At 28.8% G+C, this 22,038-nt stretch overlaps 2 protein-coding genes across 3 annotated transcripts; both read right to left on the bottom strand.

The window, feature by feature from the left end:
* Positions 1 to 12: 12 nt before the first annotated feature.
* On the bottom strand, positions 13 to 5,375 carry lim2.2 (lens intrinsic membrane protein 2.2). 2 transcript variants are annotated; one of them, XM_051095618.1, is made up of 5 exons: positions 5,150 to 5,375; positions 2,295 to 2,496; positions 2,030 to 2,167; positions 1,075 to 1,209; positions 13 to 153 (listed from the first exon to the last, which is right to left on the bottom strand). In XM_051095618.1, exons 2-5 carry the CDS (start codon positions 2,470 to 2,472, stop codon positions 83 to 85), a joined length of 522 nt encoding a protein of 173 aa, XP_050951575.1. In that variant the 5' UTR covers positions 2,473 to 2,496; positions 5,150 to 5,375; the 3' UTR covers positions 13 to 82. The 2 variants fall into 2 exon arrangements, with proteins under 2 accessions (XP_050951575.1, XP_050951576.1); XM_051095619.1 differs by lacking the exon at positions 5,150 to 5,375 and adding an exon at positions 4,652 to 4,828.
* Positions 5,376 to 5,830: 455 nt separating this feature from the next.
* On the bottom strand, positions 5,831 to 20,954 carry ftsj3 (FtsJ RNA 2'-O-methyltransferase 3). The gene is made up of 19 exons (XM_051095553.1): positions 20,777 to 20,954; positions 20,410 to 20,515; positions 18,985 to 19,031; positions 18,833 to 18,912; positions 18,462 to 18,756; positions 15,585 to 15,700; positions 15,291 to 15,395; positions 15,096 to 15,196; positions 14,931 to 15,017; positions 14,697 to 14,849; positions 11,953 to 12,088; positions 11,685 to 11,881; positions 9,164 to 9,281; positions 8,873 to 9,087; positions 8,710 to 8,795; positions 8,527 to 8,629; positions 8,264 to 8,447; positions 6,520 to 6,614; positions 5,831 to 6,436 (listed from the first exon to the last, which is right to left on the bottom strand). The coding sequence occupies exons 1-19, from the start codon at positions 20,841 to 20,843 to the stop codon at positions 6,187 to 6,189; spliced, it is 2,541 nt and encodes an 846-aa protein (XP_050951510.1). The 5' UTR covers positions 20,844 to 20,954; the 3' UTR covers positions 5,831 to 6,186.
* Positions 20,955 to 22,038: the final 1,084 nt, after the last annotated feature.

Here is a 22,038-nt window from a genome sequence, read left to right as displayed (position 1 = left end):
AAATGGCAAAGAAAGAGTCCAAAAGCTGTTTTATTTCATGTTGAGATGTTTGGTGATCAGCTCATGTTGAGATGTGTGCGTTTCAGCTGTCAGAGACGCTCGCAGGCGCCGGTTCAGAAGCGCTCCTCTGATACGCACAGAGCTGCAGGATGCCTGAAATACAGAAGAATATATATATTATTAAAACGGTGAAAACTTAGATTTTATTTCTATTTTTTTGCATTATTATGAATATTAATGGATTTAATTTTTTGGAAAAAAAAAAACTTTTTATTATTTGTGAAAGAATGAAAAAGTTTAGAAATAAATTTTCTAAGAAAAATCTGTAAAAGTGCATTTGTGCGAATACAAATACAATATTTTACATTATAAAGGGTTTATTTTTAAAACAGAGGATAAAGACATTCAGGCTACAATAATACAAAAAAGGAAACTTTAATTAGAAAACTGTATTTACATTGTATTATTATAAATATTTTTATTTCAAAATTCAAAAAAAGAAAAATCAGGGATTTAAAAATCAGAAATTTACTTCAATAAAACGTTAAAACTATTTTTTTATGAATGTTTAAAATGCAATTTTTTTTTTTTTTGCAAATAAATGCAAAAAAAAATAAATAAATAAATAAGGACCTTTAAAAAATTGTATACTTTTTTGTATTTATTTTTATTTTAAAAAACAGCAATGGAAAATGTAAGGCTTCTTTAAATAACGTTTTTCAAATTGCACTTTTTTGTTTTAATTGCAAAAAAGAAGAAACTTTAGATTTAGATGTTTTGTATTATGCATATGTATACAATTATTTTTGTATATTTAGTTATTTTGCAAAAACAAAAACATGAATCGACTTTTCAATATTACTATGTATTATGAAACACACACACACACAAAAAAAAAGTATTCAATGTTTTGCCCCCCAAAAAGTACACAAAAAACAAATGGAAAATCAATTCTTTAAATTAGTTTTTCAAAACAGCTTTGCTTTTTTCTTCTATAAAATATATATATATATATATATATATATATATATATTTTACACTACTTGGTAAAAAGCAAACTATAATGAAATGTACCTGCTGCTAAAGCCAATATGATGCCAATCCAACCCAAGATGTACGACCATGAGAATCTCCAGTCGATGTAGCGTTTGCCGAAGAAGTTGACGGTCATGCCGGTGTAGATCGCCAAAGCCAAAAGCGCAAGAAAACCTACAGAAACACAAACCGTGTACATTTTAATAACTAAAAAAATGTAAAATATTTTTATTTCAAATGTCAGTTTTTTTTACTTAATTTAAATAATTAAATTCAATTTTACATTTTTAAATGTAATTTTTTATAACTTATAAAGCCTTGTATATTTTATTTATATATTTTTTTAAATACGTCTAAAATGCCATATGCAATATGCAATAAAATAATTGAATTTACTTATTAGCTATAAAATTGTGTACACAGTTTTAATGTTATTCTTCATTAAGACGGTTACACACACACAAAATATTTTATAATTGGAAAAGAAAGAAAGAAAAATATATATGAATTTTAAACAGTTGAAAATTTGTATGACTTTGAGTCTTTTGAAATATAAAAATCAATAAATAGATAATAATAAAATAAATAAATAAATAAAAATAAAATATTAACCTTCCCAGATGCATACAAAGTATAGAAAAAATAACATTGTTATATTTTAAGAAAGTTTTATATTTTTAATTATCAGAAATCTAAATAAAAATAACATGAGAAATAATACAAAATATTCCTAAAATAATAGTTTTTCTTTTCAAATTTGCATATAACATGAAATTAATAAAAAAGTAAACAAAAATCATAAAATAAGAAATATTATAACATTCTTATAACATTAACCTTTCTAAATTGATGCAAATTATAGAAAAAATATACATTTATTATTTATTATATTTTCAATCTGAAATTGTTTTATGCGTTTAAATTTTTTTTTTTTTTAATTTTCTTTTTCATATTTTGATATCATATTAACGGTATGATTGTGTGCGTTTCTGACCGGACAGCAGCAGGGCGATTCCTCCGGTCCGCACCCGTCGGCTCCGGGGCCGTTTAGACGCGGTGACGCCCAAAACAACTCCAGCAAAACAGCCCAGAACCGACAGCAGCATGAAGGCCCGCGTGGCGTCCCAGAATGCTGCAGAGCAAAACACAATCGATGCATCCTGTTTGCTCCGAGTACTGCTTCCTCAGAACGTTCTGGGACACTCGAGGACCCATGAACATAATTGAGCCTTTGAGACCTGTTACAAAAACGCACTTACCCACGGTCAGCGTGTGGGCGTGGCACTTGCGATTGATGCAGAATCTCCAGAGGCCCTGATTGGCTGCGTTTCCTGAGTAGCGATACTGCATCCAATAGTCTGTTGCCGTGGAGATGATGAGGAGCACGAGGGCCGCCGCTCCACACAGTGAGGCCCCGCCTACCAAAGTGAGCACCATCAATCAGAGGATCGGGACGTCCTCCTGCACAAACATCAACACACGCTCACTAACAGATTCATTTAGTCAGTCATCGCTTGACTTGTTCAAACCTACAGCAGTGAATGAGTCAACCGCATGGGTCAACAGCCAATCAGAACACTTCAGTAACCGCATAGTAACTGCCCAGCAACCACTCAGCGAGTTTTGCTCACGCAAAGTTTTTTCGTACGAAAATATGACACTGAAACATGATTCATCTTTCAGTTTTCTCAATATAACGACTTTAAAACATACAATATGTACAAATGTAGGCATAATGCAACATTTTTTACTATTACAGATAGCAAATAATTTTTACTTTTTAAAATATATATATTTTTAAAATATATTAGTAAATAACAACAATAATTAATTATAGGATAAATTAAATGTATTTGTGTTATTTTAATAATAATAATAATAATAATACATATAATTATCTGGTAAATGAAATATATTTGTGTAATTTGATAATACACACAAAATTAAAAAATATGTATAATTTTATGGTTAATATACAACTTATAAACAATAATAATGATGAATTATAGGACACATTAAAGGTATTTGTGTAATGTTTATAATAAATACGTAACATGAATACTACTACTACTACTAATAAAAAATTATCGCATAAATTGAATGCATTTGTTTTATTTTATAATATATAACATAAATAATAAATTTACAGATTAATTTAAATGTGTGTAATTTTTATATCTTTATTATAAATATACAACACAAACAATATTAATGATAACTTATAGGACACATTAAAAGTATGTGTAATTTCTATAATAAATATACAACATACAAATACTAATTACTGCTACTACTAATACATTATAGGATAAATTAAATGCATTTGTTTCATTTTTTTATAATAAATATACAACATAAATTATTAGATCATTCAAATCATTCAAATGTTTGCAATTTTTATATTTTATATATATGATAAATAAACAACATATAAACACTATTAATGATTAATTATAGGACATATTAAAGGTATTTGTGCAATTTTTATAATAAATACGTAACATGAATACTACTAGTAGTAATAATAATACATTATAGGATTAATTCAATGCATTTGTTTCATTTTTATAATAAATATACAACATAATAAATTATAGGATAATTTAAATATAATTTTTACTGTTTTATGATAAATACACAACATATAAACACTATTAATGATAAATTATAAGACACATTAAAAGTATTTGTGTAATGTTTATAAATATGTAACATCTGAATATTACTGCTACTACTACTAGTAGTAATAATAAATTATAGCATAAATTAAATGCATTCATTTTACTGTTACTGTATAGTAAACATACAAATAAATAATAGAATAATGTGTGTAGTGTTTATATTATGATAAATATACAACACAAACAATATTAATGATAAATTATAGGACACATTAAAAGTATTTGTGTAATTGAATACTACTACTACTACTACTACTAATAAATTATAGTATAAATTAAATGCATTTGTTTCATTTTTATAATAAATATACAACATAAATAATACATTATTATTTAAATGTAATGTTTATATGTGTATAATAAATCTACAACATGTAACAATATTAATGATAAATTATAGGACACATTAAAGGTATCTGTGTAATTTCTATAATAAATATACAACATATGAATACACTACTACTACTACTAAATTATAGGATAAATTAAATGCATGTTACATTTTTATAATGAATATACAACATATAAATGATCATCTTCACCTTCGTTCTATTTTTTTTTTTTTTTTTTTTTTGCAACCTTGCAAGAAACGTTCAAGGTGTCATTAATGGTTTATGACTATTTACTTTGTCAATAAATATTTCAGTTAGGCTATAACTACGTATTTTTATCATTTAAACCATTATGTTTATGTTAAAGTATTTTAACTTTATCACTATATTCCACCATAGCATACAAAAATCCACCTATTAATGCATATTAGATGTCTAAAGACGAAAGACCTCTATATTTTTGAACCCACTTTTGTAGAGATATATGGAAAAAAAAGAAAAAAAAGAAAGAAAGCAAACTACAATTACAAAAACCAAAACTACTAATAAGTAAAACTCATTACTTTTTTTTGTAACTTCAACCTAAACTTTTCCCAAACAAACCCTTTTGTTGTGGTTGTCTTCAGCCTCCATCGACCTGTTCGCGAACAAAGCGGTTCTGTGCGATCAGCATTTGGCTCGAATCGAGCCGATCAATCAAACTTCATCCGTTCATCATAAGAGCGTTCTGAATGCGAAGCGTTTGCGCAGCACAAACTGGATCAGCACATTTCAAACTCCAGCTGAACGCTGCCAAACACACTCATACGCACACACACAGACCCAGCGTCCACAAATTACTCATTCACAGACGAATAAGAGAGCCATTCATGATAAAACTTACAAAACGTGCCATAAATGCATCGCAAATAGACGCGGAGAACAACCGCCGCTTTTGTTCCCGCCAATACAAGGGTTTGAAAAACAACGAGCGTAACGGTCAAAACATTCCAAGACTTGCCTCAGACAAACAGCCACGGATTGTTCGCATAAAACAGCTAATAAACTAGGTAAATAAAGTGTTTAAAAGTTGATAGCATTATATCTTATATCATTATGTACCTCTCTGACGGTTGCTGCCTGTCTCCAGCGAAGATTGCGCTCCGTGCCTGCGCTTCTAGCGTTTTTAAGCCTACTACGCGCGGCTGTCATTGTTCGGGCCACAATAGAGCGAATCATCCAGTCAGACATGTGAGATGTGAGGTAATCCGCATCTTTCACTGCATCTCGTCCTTTTGTTTACTCACTTTCCCTCTCCTCACAATCTCGCCAGTCTTCTGCGTCACCAGCTCCCGCGGCGTGGGACGTTTCGTGACGCGCGTCGACGCCCTCAGTCTCCCGCCTTTGGCTGGAGGTCAACTCGAGCCAGAACACTTGGACTGAAGGTTTGAATGATGAATAAACATCTCATCAGCACATCTACACAGAGTTAAACACTGAGACGAACATGCAAAACGTGCTAACTGGTCTGCAAACATTCGGCTAATGTTGCCATATGGTTATTCGTATTTAAAACCAAAAATGAACGTTAAATGTTTTCCAAACAACGTTTCTTGGCAGAGAACATTAGAATGTTTATTCTGGGAACCAAAAACTAGTGTTAGCAGAACGTTCTGGAAACCAAAAATTGCTAGTTGGCCAAATCAATTCAGAACTTGTGAACTTGAGAGAGTTTGAAGGATGAAGAAACATCTGACCAGCTTATTTAACCACTCAAACGAACATATAATACATGAGTATTACTTAAAAAGACATTATCATTCAATGTTTTTATTTAAAATGTTACTAACAATCACATATATATTGGCATAATTAATCCAGAAAGATCAGGAAGTTCTCGTACACACGTGAAGTTCATATACCACAAAGTATATGTTAGACATGAAAACACCCAGCATTATAACAATGCTGAAAAACATCATCAGTCTGAAGAGTTCAAACCCTTATTTATAATCGCACGTGTCAAAGTCTGAGCAAAATGGCCTGTTGTCATTATCGAAAAGCCTTACGATAGGCTGGATTAGCGTACAGCGCTAGACCCGTATACGACACGACCAGCTCGGTCAACCAAGTCTGAACGAGGGTGTGACGGGCGTCCATCACTTCTTTTTCGGATGTCCTTTTCCTGCCTTCATGCCCCGCCCTCCTTTATGGCCCCGCCCTCCTTTGCCCCGCCCCCTCTGCTCCTTTCTCTGTGTGGCTCTCGTGTCTTTCTTCATCCGTCCGTCCACCACGCGGAACGTTCCCTTGACTCCGGCGGGTCGGCGTACCCGGCGTCCCACGCCCTTCTTGGCCACGACGTACGTGAGGTCACGCTTCTCCTTCCCCACGCCGGCCTTTTTGTAGATGCTGTAAGTGGAAGAAAGAGAAAGTGATGAGTTTTCAGTGAGTTGGGAATGAAACAAAGTGGATATGTGGACACCGAGACCGACCTCTTGAGCTGAGCCATCTTCTCTCGCTCTGAAATATCCACTGTGTTCACCACAGCTTCTGCCTTCTTCTTGGCCTGCTCCATCTTCTTCAGCATCTACAACAGGAAAAACGCATTTAACGGCCAGATTTAGATTTAGATTTAGATTTGTAAAATGCTTCCAGCACCCGAATCAGCCGTAACAGTTTGGCTGTTTTCCACAGGATAACGAGTTTTACGAACATTTTGATACATAAGAGAAACAGAATGTCAACATCTGAAATGTAATTAATTATAAAATTAATATTAAACAGAAAAAACAATTGAAAAGTAAAACCGATTTTATATAACAAAAACTAAACAGGTTTTAAACACACTATATTAATTATTAATTACAGTTATTACAGTTATTTGAATTATTAATAAAATTATTATATTAATTATTTAATTATATATTTTAACAACAATAACAATTATAAAAAAATGTTACCTTTTATAATAAACATGTTTTAAACATATTAACAACAATAATAATTTGAAAAAAATGGTCAAATTTTATAATAATAATAAATAATAATAATAATAATAATAATAATAATAATAATAATACTTAAAGTAAAATAAAAGCATATATATTAAGCCAAAAATTACAATAATATTTACATTTTATATAAATAATAAAAAAATATATTTTTGCAAGTGGAAATTAATATGTAATATGTAAAAATGCATCTCATTTTAAACATTTCAAATATGTAAACTATATCATATCAACAATAAAATAAATGATAAAAATGTAATATATTATTTTATTATAAATAATAATATTCATTATTATCCAAATAAATTAAAGTCGACATAGCAACAAAATTGTAAATGTCTTTTAAATACAAAAAAAAATTATATATATATATATATATATATATATGTGTGTGTGTGTGTGTGTGTGTGTGTGTGTGTGTGTGTGTGTGTGTGTGTGTGTGTGTGTGTGTGTGTGTGTGTATGTATATATATATATATATATATATATATATATATATATATATATAAATTTATAAAGTAAATTTGATAAAAACTACAAGAAGTCAATAGACTTTTGATAACTTTAAATTATAATTTTTTTATTTTATTTTATTATTTTATTAATCCTCCAGGTCCAGAAAATAATGAAAAAGAAATAAAAAGAAAATAAAAATAAACAGACATATATTATATCATTATCATAATAATAATAATAAAAAGACTGTACAGCAAGGAAACCCTAAAGATCTAATTTTAGCATTTTATAAAAAATTAATTTTTTTTTTTTACTAAATCATTTTATTAACTCTCCAGATCTGGAAAATAATAAAAATCTCAATATTTCCATATTGTCCACTTTATATTAGGGCTGCACGATAAATTCAGTTCAGCTGGAGCGGCAATTAATACACAGAGCTGTAAATCACTGACAAGCTACGCAAAATCGCGCTCATAATCGATTGCGATTCATCTGCGATTATGAGTCGCAATCGATTATGAGCGCGATTTTGCGTAGCTTGTCAGTGATTTACAGCTCTGTGTATTAATTGCCGCTCCAGCTGAACGCACGTGATGGAGCTTTACTACTAATCAAAGTACCGGCTTTACTGACTAAGCGCGCCTCACAATCACATGCGATTTATCGTACAGCCCTACTTTATATATATTCATATCATACTTCATATGAAATGTATATATAGAGAAAGAGATCTGTATATTTGTGAATGTCAGCATGAGCGTCTTACCTGTCTCTTCTTGCGCGCTTTGGCCTCCGCGACGCGTTTGATTGGCCGGGCATTGATTTCCCGCCATTTCTGCTTGTATTCCTCCACCATCTCCCTGGTAACAGGAACAGGCCTCTTCCGGTGCTTCTTTTCATCGTCAACAAACCAGGCGGGAATTTCGGTCATATCCTCAGAGTTCGCAAACCTACGAAAGCGACACGAAAACAACTTTACTACCTCACAAACGCACAAATAACACAATAAAGTCATAAACGCGGTCTGACCTGTGGAAGGAGCCGTCGATCAGATCTCGCTCTCGCTTTTTGGACGTAGCGATCTGAGCGCCGAGCGCCAAACCCTCCGCGTTAAGGACTCGCGCACGTTTGTCTGCGAAAACAAACAATCATTTAAATCGACTGTAAACTGTTGAACTATGCGCAAAATGTTGAATACGATTCTCAACTGACTTATTTTTTCAATAGGAACGACTTGAAAGTCATCGTCGTCCGTCGCTCCACTTGCGCCGACGGCTTGCTTCATTTGCGCAATTTCACTGTTGGAAAAAAACATATTTAGCAAACAAAATTAAGTCTACAAATGTTAATATAAACCATAAGATATACATTTCACCTCTCATCGTCAGTGCTGTCGTCATCAGAGTCGCTGTCGTCGTCATTCGCGTTCACTTCCTTTGTGGGCGTGGCCACTTCCTGTTTCTGTGTGGCAGGCTCCGCCCCCTCTTCCGCTTTCCTCTTTATGCCTCTCCCGGACTGCAGCAGCTGGGTTTGTCTGAGTTCGTTCAAGGCGTCGGTGTTGTCGCCCAAATCCAGTTCGGCGAAGATGTCCTGCGCAACGAAAAAAAAAAACTGTTAAAATCCATCGTAAACTGTTTTTGTTTTGGTTTAAATGAGCGAGTCGCACCTTGCTGAACCACATGTTGGTCTCGCGCTCGCTCTTCTCGTCTTTTCCTTCCAGTTCGACGAGTAACTCGTTTCCATTCGCTTCCTCTTCGTCCTGCGGCTCGTTGGCGAACGAAACTCTGCGGAAAAGTACAATTGTGTTATTATTACTCTTTATTCAGTCTTCGTTTTTTAAAATTATCTTTACTTTCTTCCTTAAAACAGACGTAAAAATACTGTTTGTGTCAAATATTATAAACATTTACCATGGCAAGTACAGTCTGTGCTAAAATATCAGTTTTTACAATTACTGCTACAAAAGTAGCAACCTGCTATTAGCTACTTGCGCTATTAAAATATATTAATATATGTGTAATGTATTAATATTAGTATTCATATTTATATTAATAATTATAAAATGAAATAAAATGCATACAAAAACAAAAATTTAAATAAAGTTTACATTTTGCTTTAAATATATATATATATATATATATATATACACACATATATACACACATACACATATTTTTATTTTAAATATACGTTTAAATATATTTATTTATTTTAGGCTGTTTAATAAATATGAAAAAGTAATTAAAATATAAACATATATAAATTACAATATAAATGTAAGTAATATTTCAGATACTTCAATTTATATTGTATTATATCATGTAAAACTAAATTTCAAACATATTTTTACTTCATATTTTTACATTATAAAATTAATAATAATAATTAATATTTTTATATTACATTTTAAAAGTATATTTAATATATTTAACATTTTAAAATAAATATTTAAAAATTACATATTTATTTTGGATTGTTATATTTACTTAAACAGCAAACAATATTTATTTTAGATTCTTTTGTTTCAATATTGCTAAAACAAATGCAAACATAATTTAAAAAAATACATTTAAAAATATACAATTAATAACATTTTACATACAATATAAATTATATTATTAAAGTATTATATTGTTTAAAACAAAATGTCAAACATAATATATTCACATATTTTACGTATTTTATTTTATGCATTATATATATATATATAAATACACACACACACACACACACACTTATATTTTAATTTTTAAAATAAATATTTAATATTATATTTATTTTGGATTGTTATATTTAATTAGAAAGTAAGAAATATATATATTTTTATATTATTTTGTTTCAATATTGCTGAAACAAATATATACAAATAATTTAAAAATTACATTTAAAAATATACAATTAAATTATATTTTACATACTTCAATAATATTTATATTGTATTATATTGTTTAAAACTAAATATATTTACTTTTTTTTTTACATTATAACATTATTACACTATAACATTTTAATAATATGTTTTCCAAACTATATTATATATACATTTATATATACACACACACACACACTTTTATATTTACATTTTTTTTAAATAAATATTTAAATGTGTGTTTATTTTGGACTGCTGTATTTACTTAAAGTAAACAATATATTTATTTTATTTTCTTTTGTTTCAATATTGCTAAAAACAAATAAATATGACCATAACTTTAAAAATTATATTTAAAAATACACAAATTATATTTTACAATTTTCAATAGTATCATTTATATTTAAAAAATATATTTAATAATATATTTCAATTGTTTAAATAAATATTTAAAATATGATATTTTTATTTTGGATTGTTATATTTACTTAAAATGCAAACAAAACATTTAATATTTTTTGTTTCAGTATTGCTAAAACAAATACAAACAATTTAAAAAAAATTAAAAAATTAAATTACAAATATAAATTAAATTATATTTTACATACTTCAGTAATACCATTTATATAGTACTATATCATTTAAAACAAAATGTCAAACATAATATATTTGTTTCATATTTTTACATTATAAAATTAATAATATATTTATTGTATAAAATTTAAAAAATATATTTAATAATATATTCTCATTTTTAATAAACATTTAAATATTTTTGTATATTGGATTGTAAAAAGTAAACAATATATATATATTTTTTGTTTCAATATTGCTAAAACAAATACTAACATAATAAAAAAAAAAAAATTAAATTAAAAATATAAATTAAATTATATTTTACATACTTCAATAATATCATTTATATAGTACTATATCATTTAAAACAAAATATCAAACATAATATATTTCATATTTTTACATTATAAACTTTTAATAATATATTTATTGTATAAAAAATTAAAAATATATTTAAAAAAATAATAATAATATTTATATATATATATATATATATATATTTTACATTTAAATTATATATTTTACATACATATCAACATTATTATGTTTTCCTATGTTATCTTATAATATTAATTTTATGTATAAAAAAATAAATGTAAAACAAATATACATTTACTGTTTAATTGTTTTTAAATACTTTTCATATTATTTTTCTAGCATTAAATAACCATTTTACACATTTTTTCCTTAATTACATCATATAACAATAAAATGTAATATTTAATAAAAACAAGAGCCATACTTTTTCTTCTTGGGCATCTTTTCCTCGAGTTCCTTCTCTTTCTTCTCGATCTCCTCGAGGTCGTCCGAGTCGAGGTCGGAGGCCAGAGACACGCGATCGTCCTGGTCTTCATCAGAGACGTGTACGTCGTCCTCTTCCTCCTCCTCCACTAAAGCGTCGGCTCCCTTCATGTCTCCCTGTGTGATCTCACTGAGACCCTGAACAACACACACAAACCATCAGGACAAGCTCCGAGGAGTCACTCATCGTCTTCAAGACGGTTTCTTACCTGGGCCTTTTTGATGGCGCTGAGAGAAAACATGGAGGAGTCGCTGGAGTCGGCGATCGAAACGCCGGGAAGATCCATCTTCAGCTCCACGCGCTCCCTCTGCTTACGCCGCTCCTTCAGCAGCTTCTTCTTCTTCCTGTTTACAGCATTCAAGCATAATAAATTTTCAATAAATATAAAATCAATATAAGATTAAATCAACTGTTTATCAAATCTTTAAAAATAAAATCAAAATATACTTACATTATTTATATTTTTGTTTATATTTACAGAACTGTTTAAACAAATAACGCTTATGTGATTTCTATTTATTAATTATGTTAATAACATTTACATTATATTTAATAAAAAGCTTGGATTCAATAATTTATCATTAAATTGTTTAATTTATTAATATTTAATTAAAAAATATAAGGCTAGATACAACGTTATATCATTAAAGCATATTATTAAAACATGTTAAAATATATTAATATTTACATTTTATGTTATTGAAATGTTTTTATTTAGATTAAAATAATATTAAATTATATTAATATTTAGATTATTAATATTTAAATTAAAAACAAAAAAATTAAGTCTTAAATCATTAAATTGTTACAAATTAAACTGTTGATAATATTTATGTTTATATTTTAATACAAATAAATTATTGGATAAAATTATCATTAAAACATGTTAAAATATATTAATAATATTTACATTTTTATATTATATAAATAGTTTAGATCAGATAAAATGATTTATTATTTAAATAATCAAAATAAATGAAAATACATATAATAGCAATGATATTTACAATGTTTATATTTACATTAAAATCACTTACAAATATATTAATATTTACATTATTAATATGTAAGCTAAACAAATAATAAGATAAAATTTATGTCAATACATTGTTACAAATTAAACTGTTAATAATATTTACGTTTAAAATTTATAAAAATAAATGATTGGATAAAATTATTACAAAACATTAAAAGATTAATATTTACTATATTTACTAATATTTACTATTATTAATTATTATTATTAATATTTAATATAATTAAATTCTAACAAATTAAACTTGATAATTTTACATTTACATTATTTAAACGATTAGATAAAATTATTATTAAAATATGTTAAAATATTTTCTTAATATTTACATTTTTATATTATACAAATAGTTCAGATCTTTTTCATCATTAAATAATCAAAATAAATTAAAATACATATAATAGCAATGATATTTACAATGTTTATATTTAGATTAAAGTAATTTTAAAATACATGAATATTTACAAAATAAACAAGATTAAATAACATTTATAGTTTGTTTATATTTAGATGAAAATTGTTAAATATTTATATTTTTACATTATTCATATTTAAATTAAAAATAAATAAGATTAGATTAAATTATGTCAATAAATTGTCACAAATTAAACTTAATTATAAAATAATATTTACGTGTATATTTTATAAAAATAAATGATCGGATAAAAATTATCATTTAAAAACATGTTAAAATATATTAATAGTTACATTATTAACATTTAACTAAAAAATAAGGTAGATAAAATTGTATACCATTAAATTGTTACAAATTAAACTTAAAAATATTACGTTTATATTTTATACAAATAAATGATTGGCTAAAATTATCATTAAAACATGTTAAAAATGTATATTTACATTATTAATATTTAAATACAAAACAAACAGGATTAGATAAAATGTTAAATCATTAAACGGTTACAAATTAAATTATTTGCATTTTTATAATTTGTAAAAATAAATGATTGGATAAAATGATCATTAAAAACATGTCAAACACTAATATTTGCACTATTAATATTTAAATAAAAAAATAAGATTAGACACAATTTTATATAATTAAATTGTTACAAATTAAACTCTTAATAATATTTACATGTTATATTTTTAACATAATAGATGATTGAATAAAATTATTATATTTTATAAAAATAAATGATTGGATGAAATGATCATTAAAACATGTTAAAATATATTAATACAATAGTAATATTTAAATAAAAAAGATTCGACAATTTTATATAATTTAACTGTTACAAATTAAACTTAATATTTACATGTTTATATTTTATAAAAATAAACGACTGGAGAAAATTATCATGTAAAAACATGTTAAAATATATTAATAGTTACATTATTATTTATATTCAAATTGTTGTTCTGGAAGTGGAGTTCTCCTTTAAAATATATTAATAATTACATTATTAATATTTAAATTAAAAATAAACAAGATTAGATAAATGTGTATATCATTAAATTGTTACAACTTAAACTTAATAATATCTACATGTTTATATTTTATAAAAAATAAATAATTGGATAAAATTTTCATGAAAAAATGTTAAAACATTAATATTTAAATTATTAATATTTAAATTTAAAAATAAGGTCGATATAATTTTATATCATTAAACTGTTAAAAATTGAACAGTCAATAATATTTACATTTACACCGTATAAAAATAAATTATTGGATAAATTATTATTAAAACATGTTAAAATATATTAATAATATTTACATTTCTATATTATATCAATAGTTTAGATCAGATAAAATGATTTATCGTTAAATAATCAAAATAAATTAACATACATATAACAGCAATGATATTTACATTGTTGATATTTAGATTAAAATCATAGTTTATTAGTAGATTATATTAATGATACTAAAATATCACAGTGATGAAAAAATGTACCGTTTCAGTTCTGCAAACTCTTCGGCTTTCATCTCCGCCAGTTTCTGCTCCATCTCCTCTTCCTCATCGTCCGCCGCGTTTTCCTCATCCTTCTTTCCGGCTCCCTTTTTCTTGCTTTCCTTCTCGTCAACATCGCTATCGTCGTCACTTGAGCTAAACCCGCGATAAAATACATAGTTATTAACAGAATTTTTATCTACGATATGTGAATTTTATGATGCGATTGTGACGTACCTCATTTCCTGGTCCAGCTCCTTGGCTTCCTGCTTCAGTTTTTTAGCCAGGAACTTCCTCAGCTTGGATCTCCATGACAACAGCAGACTAACAACACAACAGCCAATCAGATTTCAGCTATGAACACCGATTCTCCATATATGGTCGACACACGTCGAGACTCACCGCAGTTCCTTTCGGCCCAGGACTTTAATATCGGCGCAGCACTCTTTGATTTCTGGTGACGTGACGGGATGAGATTCCAGCTCGGGGTTATCGAAGGTTATCTGGAGGAAAATTAGATGGAAATTAGAAGTAGAAACACACGACAAGCATTCACACTGATGTCTGGCGTGTAACTGAAATGGCCTGAAATCATACTTGATTGGCTTTGCTCAAGAAGTCAACAGGGTTTTCAGCTTTTATAAATTCGGTCACTGAGAAGGTGTGATATAGAGTGAGATCTCCATCGCTGTAGCCTTCAGCCTGAAACACAGCAGATCAAATACAAAAGTTATTACAATTTATTAAAAATAAAATTACAGTATGACAAATAAAGGAATAACACCACATATAATAATGTAACTATTTTTAGTAATGATATATTGATTTAATAATTAAAAATATAATACAAATATATGAATGTAAAGGAGTGAAAGTAGTAGTAAAACATACTTTGGGTTTTTTCTTGCTAACCAGCTCTTTGACAGTTTTCACTTGTACGTCGACCTCTTTGAAAGCATGTTTTGGGTCGAAGAACTTGTTGTCAATTTTATCTGGAGCCAAAAACCCTGTAGTAAAAGACAAAAATATTAATACTGACAGACAGAAAGATAAAAAGAACGACAGAATTATTGAACAGGTGATGGAATCAATAAATGAAAGAATCAATAGAAATGTAGAATGAATGATAGAATGATTAATAGATAGAACAAATGCAAACAAAGCAAAGAAACAAACAAAAGAACAAGTGAACAATAGCTAGAACAAACAAACGAAAGAAACTAACGATAGCTAGAATGAACGAACGATAGAACAAGCAAATGATAGCCAGATCAAACGAACGATAAACAAGAACAAACAAAAGAACAAATGAACGTTAGAACAAGCGAACGATAGCTAGAACAAACAAATAATAGCTAGACCGAAAGATAGAGTAGAAGAACGATAGCTAGAACAAACAAACGAAATAAACTAACAAATAGCTAGAATGAACAAATGATATAACAAGTGAATGATAGCTAGAACAAACTAAAGATAGAACAACAGCTTGAACAAAAACGACAGAACAAACTAACAATAGCTATAACAAACGAACGACAGAACAAGCAAACAGCAGCTAGAACAAACAAACAAAAGCTAACGATAGTTAGAACGAATGAACGATAGAGCAAGCGAATGATAGCTAGAACAAACGAAAGAACAAATGAACGTTAGAACAAGCAAATGATAGCTAGAACAAACAAACGAAAGAAACAAATGATAGCTAGAACAAACGTGCAATAGAACAAGCAAATAGCTAGAACAAACAATAGAACGACAACTTTAACAAAAACGACAACAAACGGATGATAGAACAAGTGAACAATAGCTAAAACAAACAAATGAACAAAAAAAAACTTAAGAAACAAACGATAACTATAACAAACAAACGATAGAACAAGCAAACAGCAAAAAAAAAAACGAAAGAAACTAATGATAGCTAGAATGAACGAATGATAGCTAGAACAAATGAACGATAGAATGAGTGAACGATAGCTAGAACAAATAAACGAAAGAACAAACAATAGAACGAGTGAATGATAGCTAGAACAAACAAACAAAAGAACAAACAATAGAACAAGTGAACGATGGCCAGAACAAACGAATGATAGAATGATCGATAGGTAGAACAAACGAAAGAACAAATCGTAGAACAAGTGAAAGATAGCTAGAACAAACAAAAAAAACAGAATGAGTGAACGATAGCTAGAACAAACAAACAAACGATAGAACAAGCAAACGATAGCTAGAACAAACAAAAAAAAACATAGAATGAGTGAACGATAGCTAGAACAAACAAACGATAGAACAAGCAAACGATAGCTAGAACAAACAAAAAAAACATAGAATGAGTGAACGATAGCTAGAACAAACAAACAAACGATAGAACAAGCAAACGATAGCTAGAACAAACAAAAAAAACATAGAACGAGCGAACGATAGCTAGAACAAACAATAGAACAATGAACGATAGCTAGAACAAACAAATGAAAGAACAAGCGAGTGATAGAACAAACATAAGCGAACAATAGCTAGAACAAACAAACAAACGATAGAACAAGCGAACGATAGCTAGAACAAACAAATGAACGAGCAAATGATGGCAAGAACAAACGAAAGAACAAACAACAGAACAAGTGAACAATAGCTAGAACAAACGAATGAAAGAACAAACGATAGATAGAACAAACAAGCAAATGATAGCTAGAATCGAACGTAAAAACAAACAAGCGATAGTTAGAACAAACGATAGTGCAAGCGAATGATAGCTAGAATAAACAAACGAAAGAACAAACAATAGAACAAGTGAACGATCGCTAGAACAAACAAACTAACGATAGAACGAGCGAATGATAGCTAGAACAAACAAAAAAACAAACAATAGAACAAGTGAACGATCGCTAGAACAAACAAACGAACAATAGAACGAGCGAATGATAGCTAGAACAAACAAACGAAAGAACAAACAATAGAACAAGTGAACGATAGCCAGAACAAATGAATGATAGAACGATCGATAGGTAGAATAAACAAAAGAACAAACCGTAGAACAAGTGAACGATAGCTAGAACAAACGAATGAAAGAACAAGCGAATGATAGAACAAACATAAGCGGACAATAGCTAGAACAAACAAACAAACGACAGAACAAGTGAACGATAGCTAGAACAAACAAATGAACGAGCAAATGATAGCAAGAACGAAAGAACAAACAACAGAACAAGTGAACAATAGCTAGAACAAAAGAATGAAAGAACAAACGATAGATAGAACAAACAAGCGAATGATAGCTAGAATCGAACGTAAAAACAAACAAGCGATAGTTAGAACAAACGATAGAACAAGCGAATGATAGCTAGAATAAACAAATGGATGACAGAACAAGCAAACAATAGAACAAATGAACAAGTGAACGATAGAACAAGCGAAGGATAGGCAGAACAAAAAGTAAGCACAAGTGAATGAAAGCTAGAACAAACAAACAATATATAGAACGATAAACAGAGCGGAAAAACGTTATATAGAATGAAAAAACAAGATACAGAACAAAAACAATAGATAGAACAAAAAAACAGATTGGTAAAGTGATAGGAAAAACAAACAAATGACAGATAAAATGGAAAAATGTTAGAATGAATAAAGTACAAAAACAACAGAGCAAATGAGACAGAACAAACAACAGATAGAACACTACTTTAACAAACGAACAAACAATAGACTGATAAAACTACAGAACAATTGATAGAACAAATGATAAAACAAACTACAACGAAGGTCAGTTAGATTTACCCTGGCAGACGACGAAGATCTCGGCGGACTCGTTTCTGGAGGCCTGCGGTTTGGTGGCCTGAACCTTCTTGAAGAACTGCTGGAAGATCCACATGAGCGGCTGGTAATCTTTGGACCGGAAGACTTTGGTGATGAAGGTGCCGCCTTTGTTCAGGAACTCGCAGGCCAGTTTGAGCGCCATCAGTGTCAGGTTTGCCTGAGAGAAGGCGTCGTGCTGCCAGTTCGCTCCCACGTTCGGAGCGCCGTCGTTCAGAACCACGTCCACCTTCCACATCTGCAGCTCCTTCCTGAGAGCCTGAACACAGAGAGACGCTCACGTCACGAACACATCACGGGCATCTGACAGAAATTAAATGCACAAATAAACAAACCTGTCTGCATTTCTCTGTGGTGATGTCCTCCTGCAGCGTGACCACGTTCGGGATGGGTTTGATCGGCACCAGATCCACACCTGACAGCAAAACAACAGTCAGACCTGGAGTCTGTTTCTGAATCACAGACGAATCAATTTAAAACAACTCACCGATGATCAAGCTGGACACCGGCATGAATTTCGACGCCACCTGCAACCTAAATGTTAAAGAGAGATCAAGAAACCAGCATAAATGTTACCATTTAAGACAAATAAATAAAAAAAAAAATCATCTGCTAAATACTGATTAAAAACTCTTCATGACAACCCTTCAAAATAAAAGCTCAGTCCATCAAAAATATATCACTGTACTTCTACAAGTAATAATAAAACTATTAAAACTTCATACTTTTGAGCAAAGTCAAAGTTTTTTCCATATTTTAATATTTAATAAAAGTTATTTTGATTATATTTTAAAACATTAACTGAATTGTTGTTAACATTTCATGCATTTATTTGATAACCACCATTTTTGATAACATATTTGCATCAAATAATAAATGCAGAAAAATTAAAAATGAAAACAGAATTTCTGGGGGGAAAAAAAGCCTAGGACCCACTTATTGTAAAGAAAAAAATAAAACAAAAAATAAAAAAGGAAATGCTTAAAACTTGGGGGAAAATAAAACAGATTTCACAGGAAAAGAATAATCCACAGGAAAAATAAAACAATACCAAAACTACATTTAGGAATTAAAATAGATTTCATAGATAAATTAAAACTAAAAACGGAATTTGGGAAATCAGTGAACAGAATTTGGGGGAAAATAAAACATTTCACAGAAAAAAAGACAGAATTTAGGAATAAAAAACAATTTGAGAAAAAAAAATTAATTTGGGAAAGAATACAACAAATATTACAGACAAATTGAACAGAAAAAGGAATTTAGAAAAGAATAAAATAGAATTTTGGGGGAAAATAAAATAAAACAGATTTCACAAACAAAGGCAAGGAATGAAATGGATCTCAAGAAAATTAAGACAAAAAAAAGAATTTGAGGAAAAAACGACAAGGAAATCACAGAAAACAACAATAAAACTAAATTTGGGAAATAAAATAGACAAAAAGAATGAGAAAGAATATGGAGCAAAAAATAAAAAGAATTTTACAGAAAATAATGAATTGGATATAACAAAATAAAACAAAGAATTTGAGAAAAAATTAAAACAGATTTTGAGGGAAAATAAAACAGATTTCACAGAAAAAAATAATTTGGGAATAAAATAAAAAAAGCATTTAGTGGAAAATAAAAGGGAAAAAAATACAGATTGTAGGAAAGAATAAAAACAAAAATCACAGAAAAAGTTAGAAAAGAATGAAACAAAATTAGGTATAAAATATAACAGATTTCACAAAAACAGAAAACGAATTTGGGAAATAATGAAATGGATATCACAAAAAAAAAAAAAAAAAAAATGAGAAAGAATAACATGGATATCACAGGAAAATAAATTGCATTTTGGGGGAAAATGAAACAGATTTGACAGGGCCCTAGTTAAGCTGTTCAACATTAACCAGCAGGTTAGTTTACCCACCATCCTCCCGGAGCCGCACACAGATCCAGCAGAGCTCGAGCTTTCTGCAGAAACTGGAACTTCCGATTGAGCTGAATGAGTTTAAACGACGATCTGGAGCGATAACCTGAAATACAGCACGACACATGAGCAAACACTCATTAAAAACATCAGTACATTCACACGACTTGACTGACCATTACCATAGTGTCAGATGCTACTGAAAGATCACCATGATATTTATATGACGCTATGAGGAATGTCACGCAACTATAATCTCAAATAACGACCGTTATTACCAGAGTAAACGTCAAAAACACAAGGCAATAACGTGGTACTCCGTGATCTTACGCACATGTGTCTTAACAATCGTGTTTACGCGACTCACCGGTTTCTTTAGCAAGATGGTAGAACTTGTCCTTTCTGGTTTTCCCGACTTTCAACTTTTTACCCATGTTTACTGTATTAAATGATCAGTTTCTTCGCTATTTTCCAGAGAGTTTCCACCGTGTAGCGCCGCACGCCTCGAGCCACACGTGTATTTCCGCGGCGCCGACAGATGACGTCACTGCCCTCAGATGTGCTCACTTTTCACAGTTTCATTTTTTTTTAAATTCTGCTTTTATATATATATATATATATATATATATATATATATATATATATATATATAATACGTTTTCTTAGTTATTTTTAAAGTTATTTTAAAGTTATTCTTTTCTAAATCTGCGATATTCGTTTTACTCTTTCCCAAATTCATTGTATTTTGTGAAATCCATTTCATTTTTGCCCAAATTCTTTTTTATTCTTTCCCATATTATGTATTTTTATTTTTTTCTGTGAAATCGGTTTTATGTTTCCCCCAAATCTGTTTTATTCTTTCCTAAATTACTTTTTTAATTAAATTTTTCTGTGATATTAATTTTATTTCCCAAATTCTGTCTTATTTTTTTTCCCTGTGAAATCCGTTTTATTTTTTCCCTGAATTTTGTTTTATTCCTTCCCAAATTCCATTTTTAGTTTTCATTTTTCTGTGAAATCTGTTTTGTTTTTTCAAAATATTTAGTTTTGTTGTTTTTATATTTTGTTAAATATTCTTTTCCGAATTCTGTGTTTAGTTTTGATTTTTTTTCTCTGTAAAATCTGTTTTATTTCTCCCAAATTTAGTTTTAATTTCCCCCCATTTTTGTAATACATTTTCAAATGTTTTATATATATATATATATACTTATTTTTGCCCAAATTCTTTTTTATTCTTTCCCAAATTATGTATTTTTATTTTTTTCTGTGAAATCGGTTTTACGTTTCCCCAAAATCTGTTTTAATCTTTCCTAAATTATTTTTTTAATTTAATTTTTCTGTGATATTAATTTTATTTCCCAAATTCTGTCTTATTTTTTCCCTGAATTTTGTTTCATTTCTTCCCAAATTCCATTTTTAGTTTTAATTTTTCTGTGAAATCTGTTTTGTTTTTTCAAAATATTTAGTTTTGTTGTTTTTATATTTTGTTAAATATTCTTTTCCGAATTCTGTGTTTAGTTTTGATTTTTTTTCTCTGTAAAATCTGTTTTATTTCTCCCAAATTCCCCCCATTTTTGTAATACATTTTCAAATGTTTTTATATATATATATATATATATATATATATAT

The sequence above is a fragment of the Labeo rohita genome, chromosome 22 (genome assembly GCF_022985175.1).
Source record: "Labeo rohita strain BAU-BD-2019 chromosome 22, IGBB_LRoh.1.0, whole genome shotgun sequence".
Taxonomy (NCBI): domain Eukaryota; kingdom Metazoa; phylum Chordata; class Actinopteri; order Cypriniformes; family Cyprinidae; genus Labeo; species Labeo rohita.
Note: the sequence above shows the minus strand (reverse complement) of the source record. Positions and strands in the feature narration are given on the sequence as shown.

Excerpts from the sequence above, each read along its gene's own strand:
- lim2.2 (XM_051095618.1), bottom strand. The coding sequence starts at position 2,472 with ATGGTGCTCACTTTGGTAGGCGGGGCCTCACTGTGTGGAGCGGCGGCC. Across the intron at positions 2,168-2,294 it reads CGCCCACACGCTGACCGTGG|CATTCTGGGACGCCACGCGG; the intron begins GTAAGTGCGTTT and ends TTTGCTCTGCAG. Across the intron at positions 154-1,074 it reads CATATTGGCTTTAGCAGCAG|GCATCCTGCAGCTCTGTGCG; the intron begins GTACATTTCATT and ends TCTGTATTTCAG.
- ftsj3 (XM_051095553.1), bottom strand. The coding sequence starts at position 20,843 with ATGGGTAAAAAGTTGAAAGTCGGGAAAACCAGAAAGGACAAGTTCTAC. Across the intron at positions 11,882-11,952 it reads GCGCCATCAAAAAGGCCCAG|GGTCTCAGTGAGATCACACA; the intron begins GTAAGAAACCGT and ends TGTGTTGTTCAG. Across the intron at positions 9,282-11,684 it reads AAGATGCCCAAGAAGAAAAA|AGTTTCGTTCGCCAACGAGC; the intron begins GTATGGCTCTTG and ends ACTTTTCCGCAG.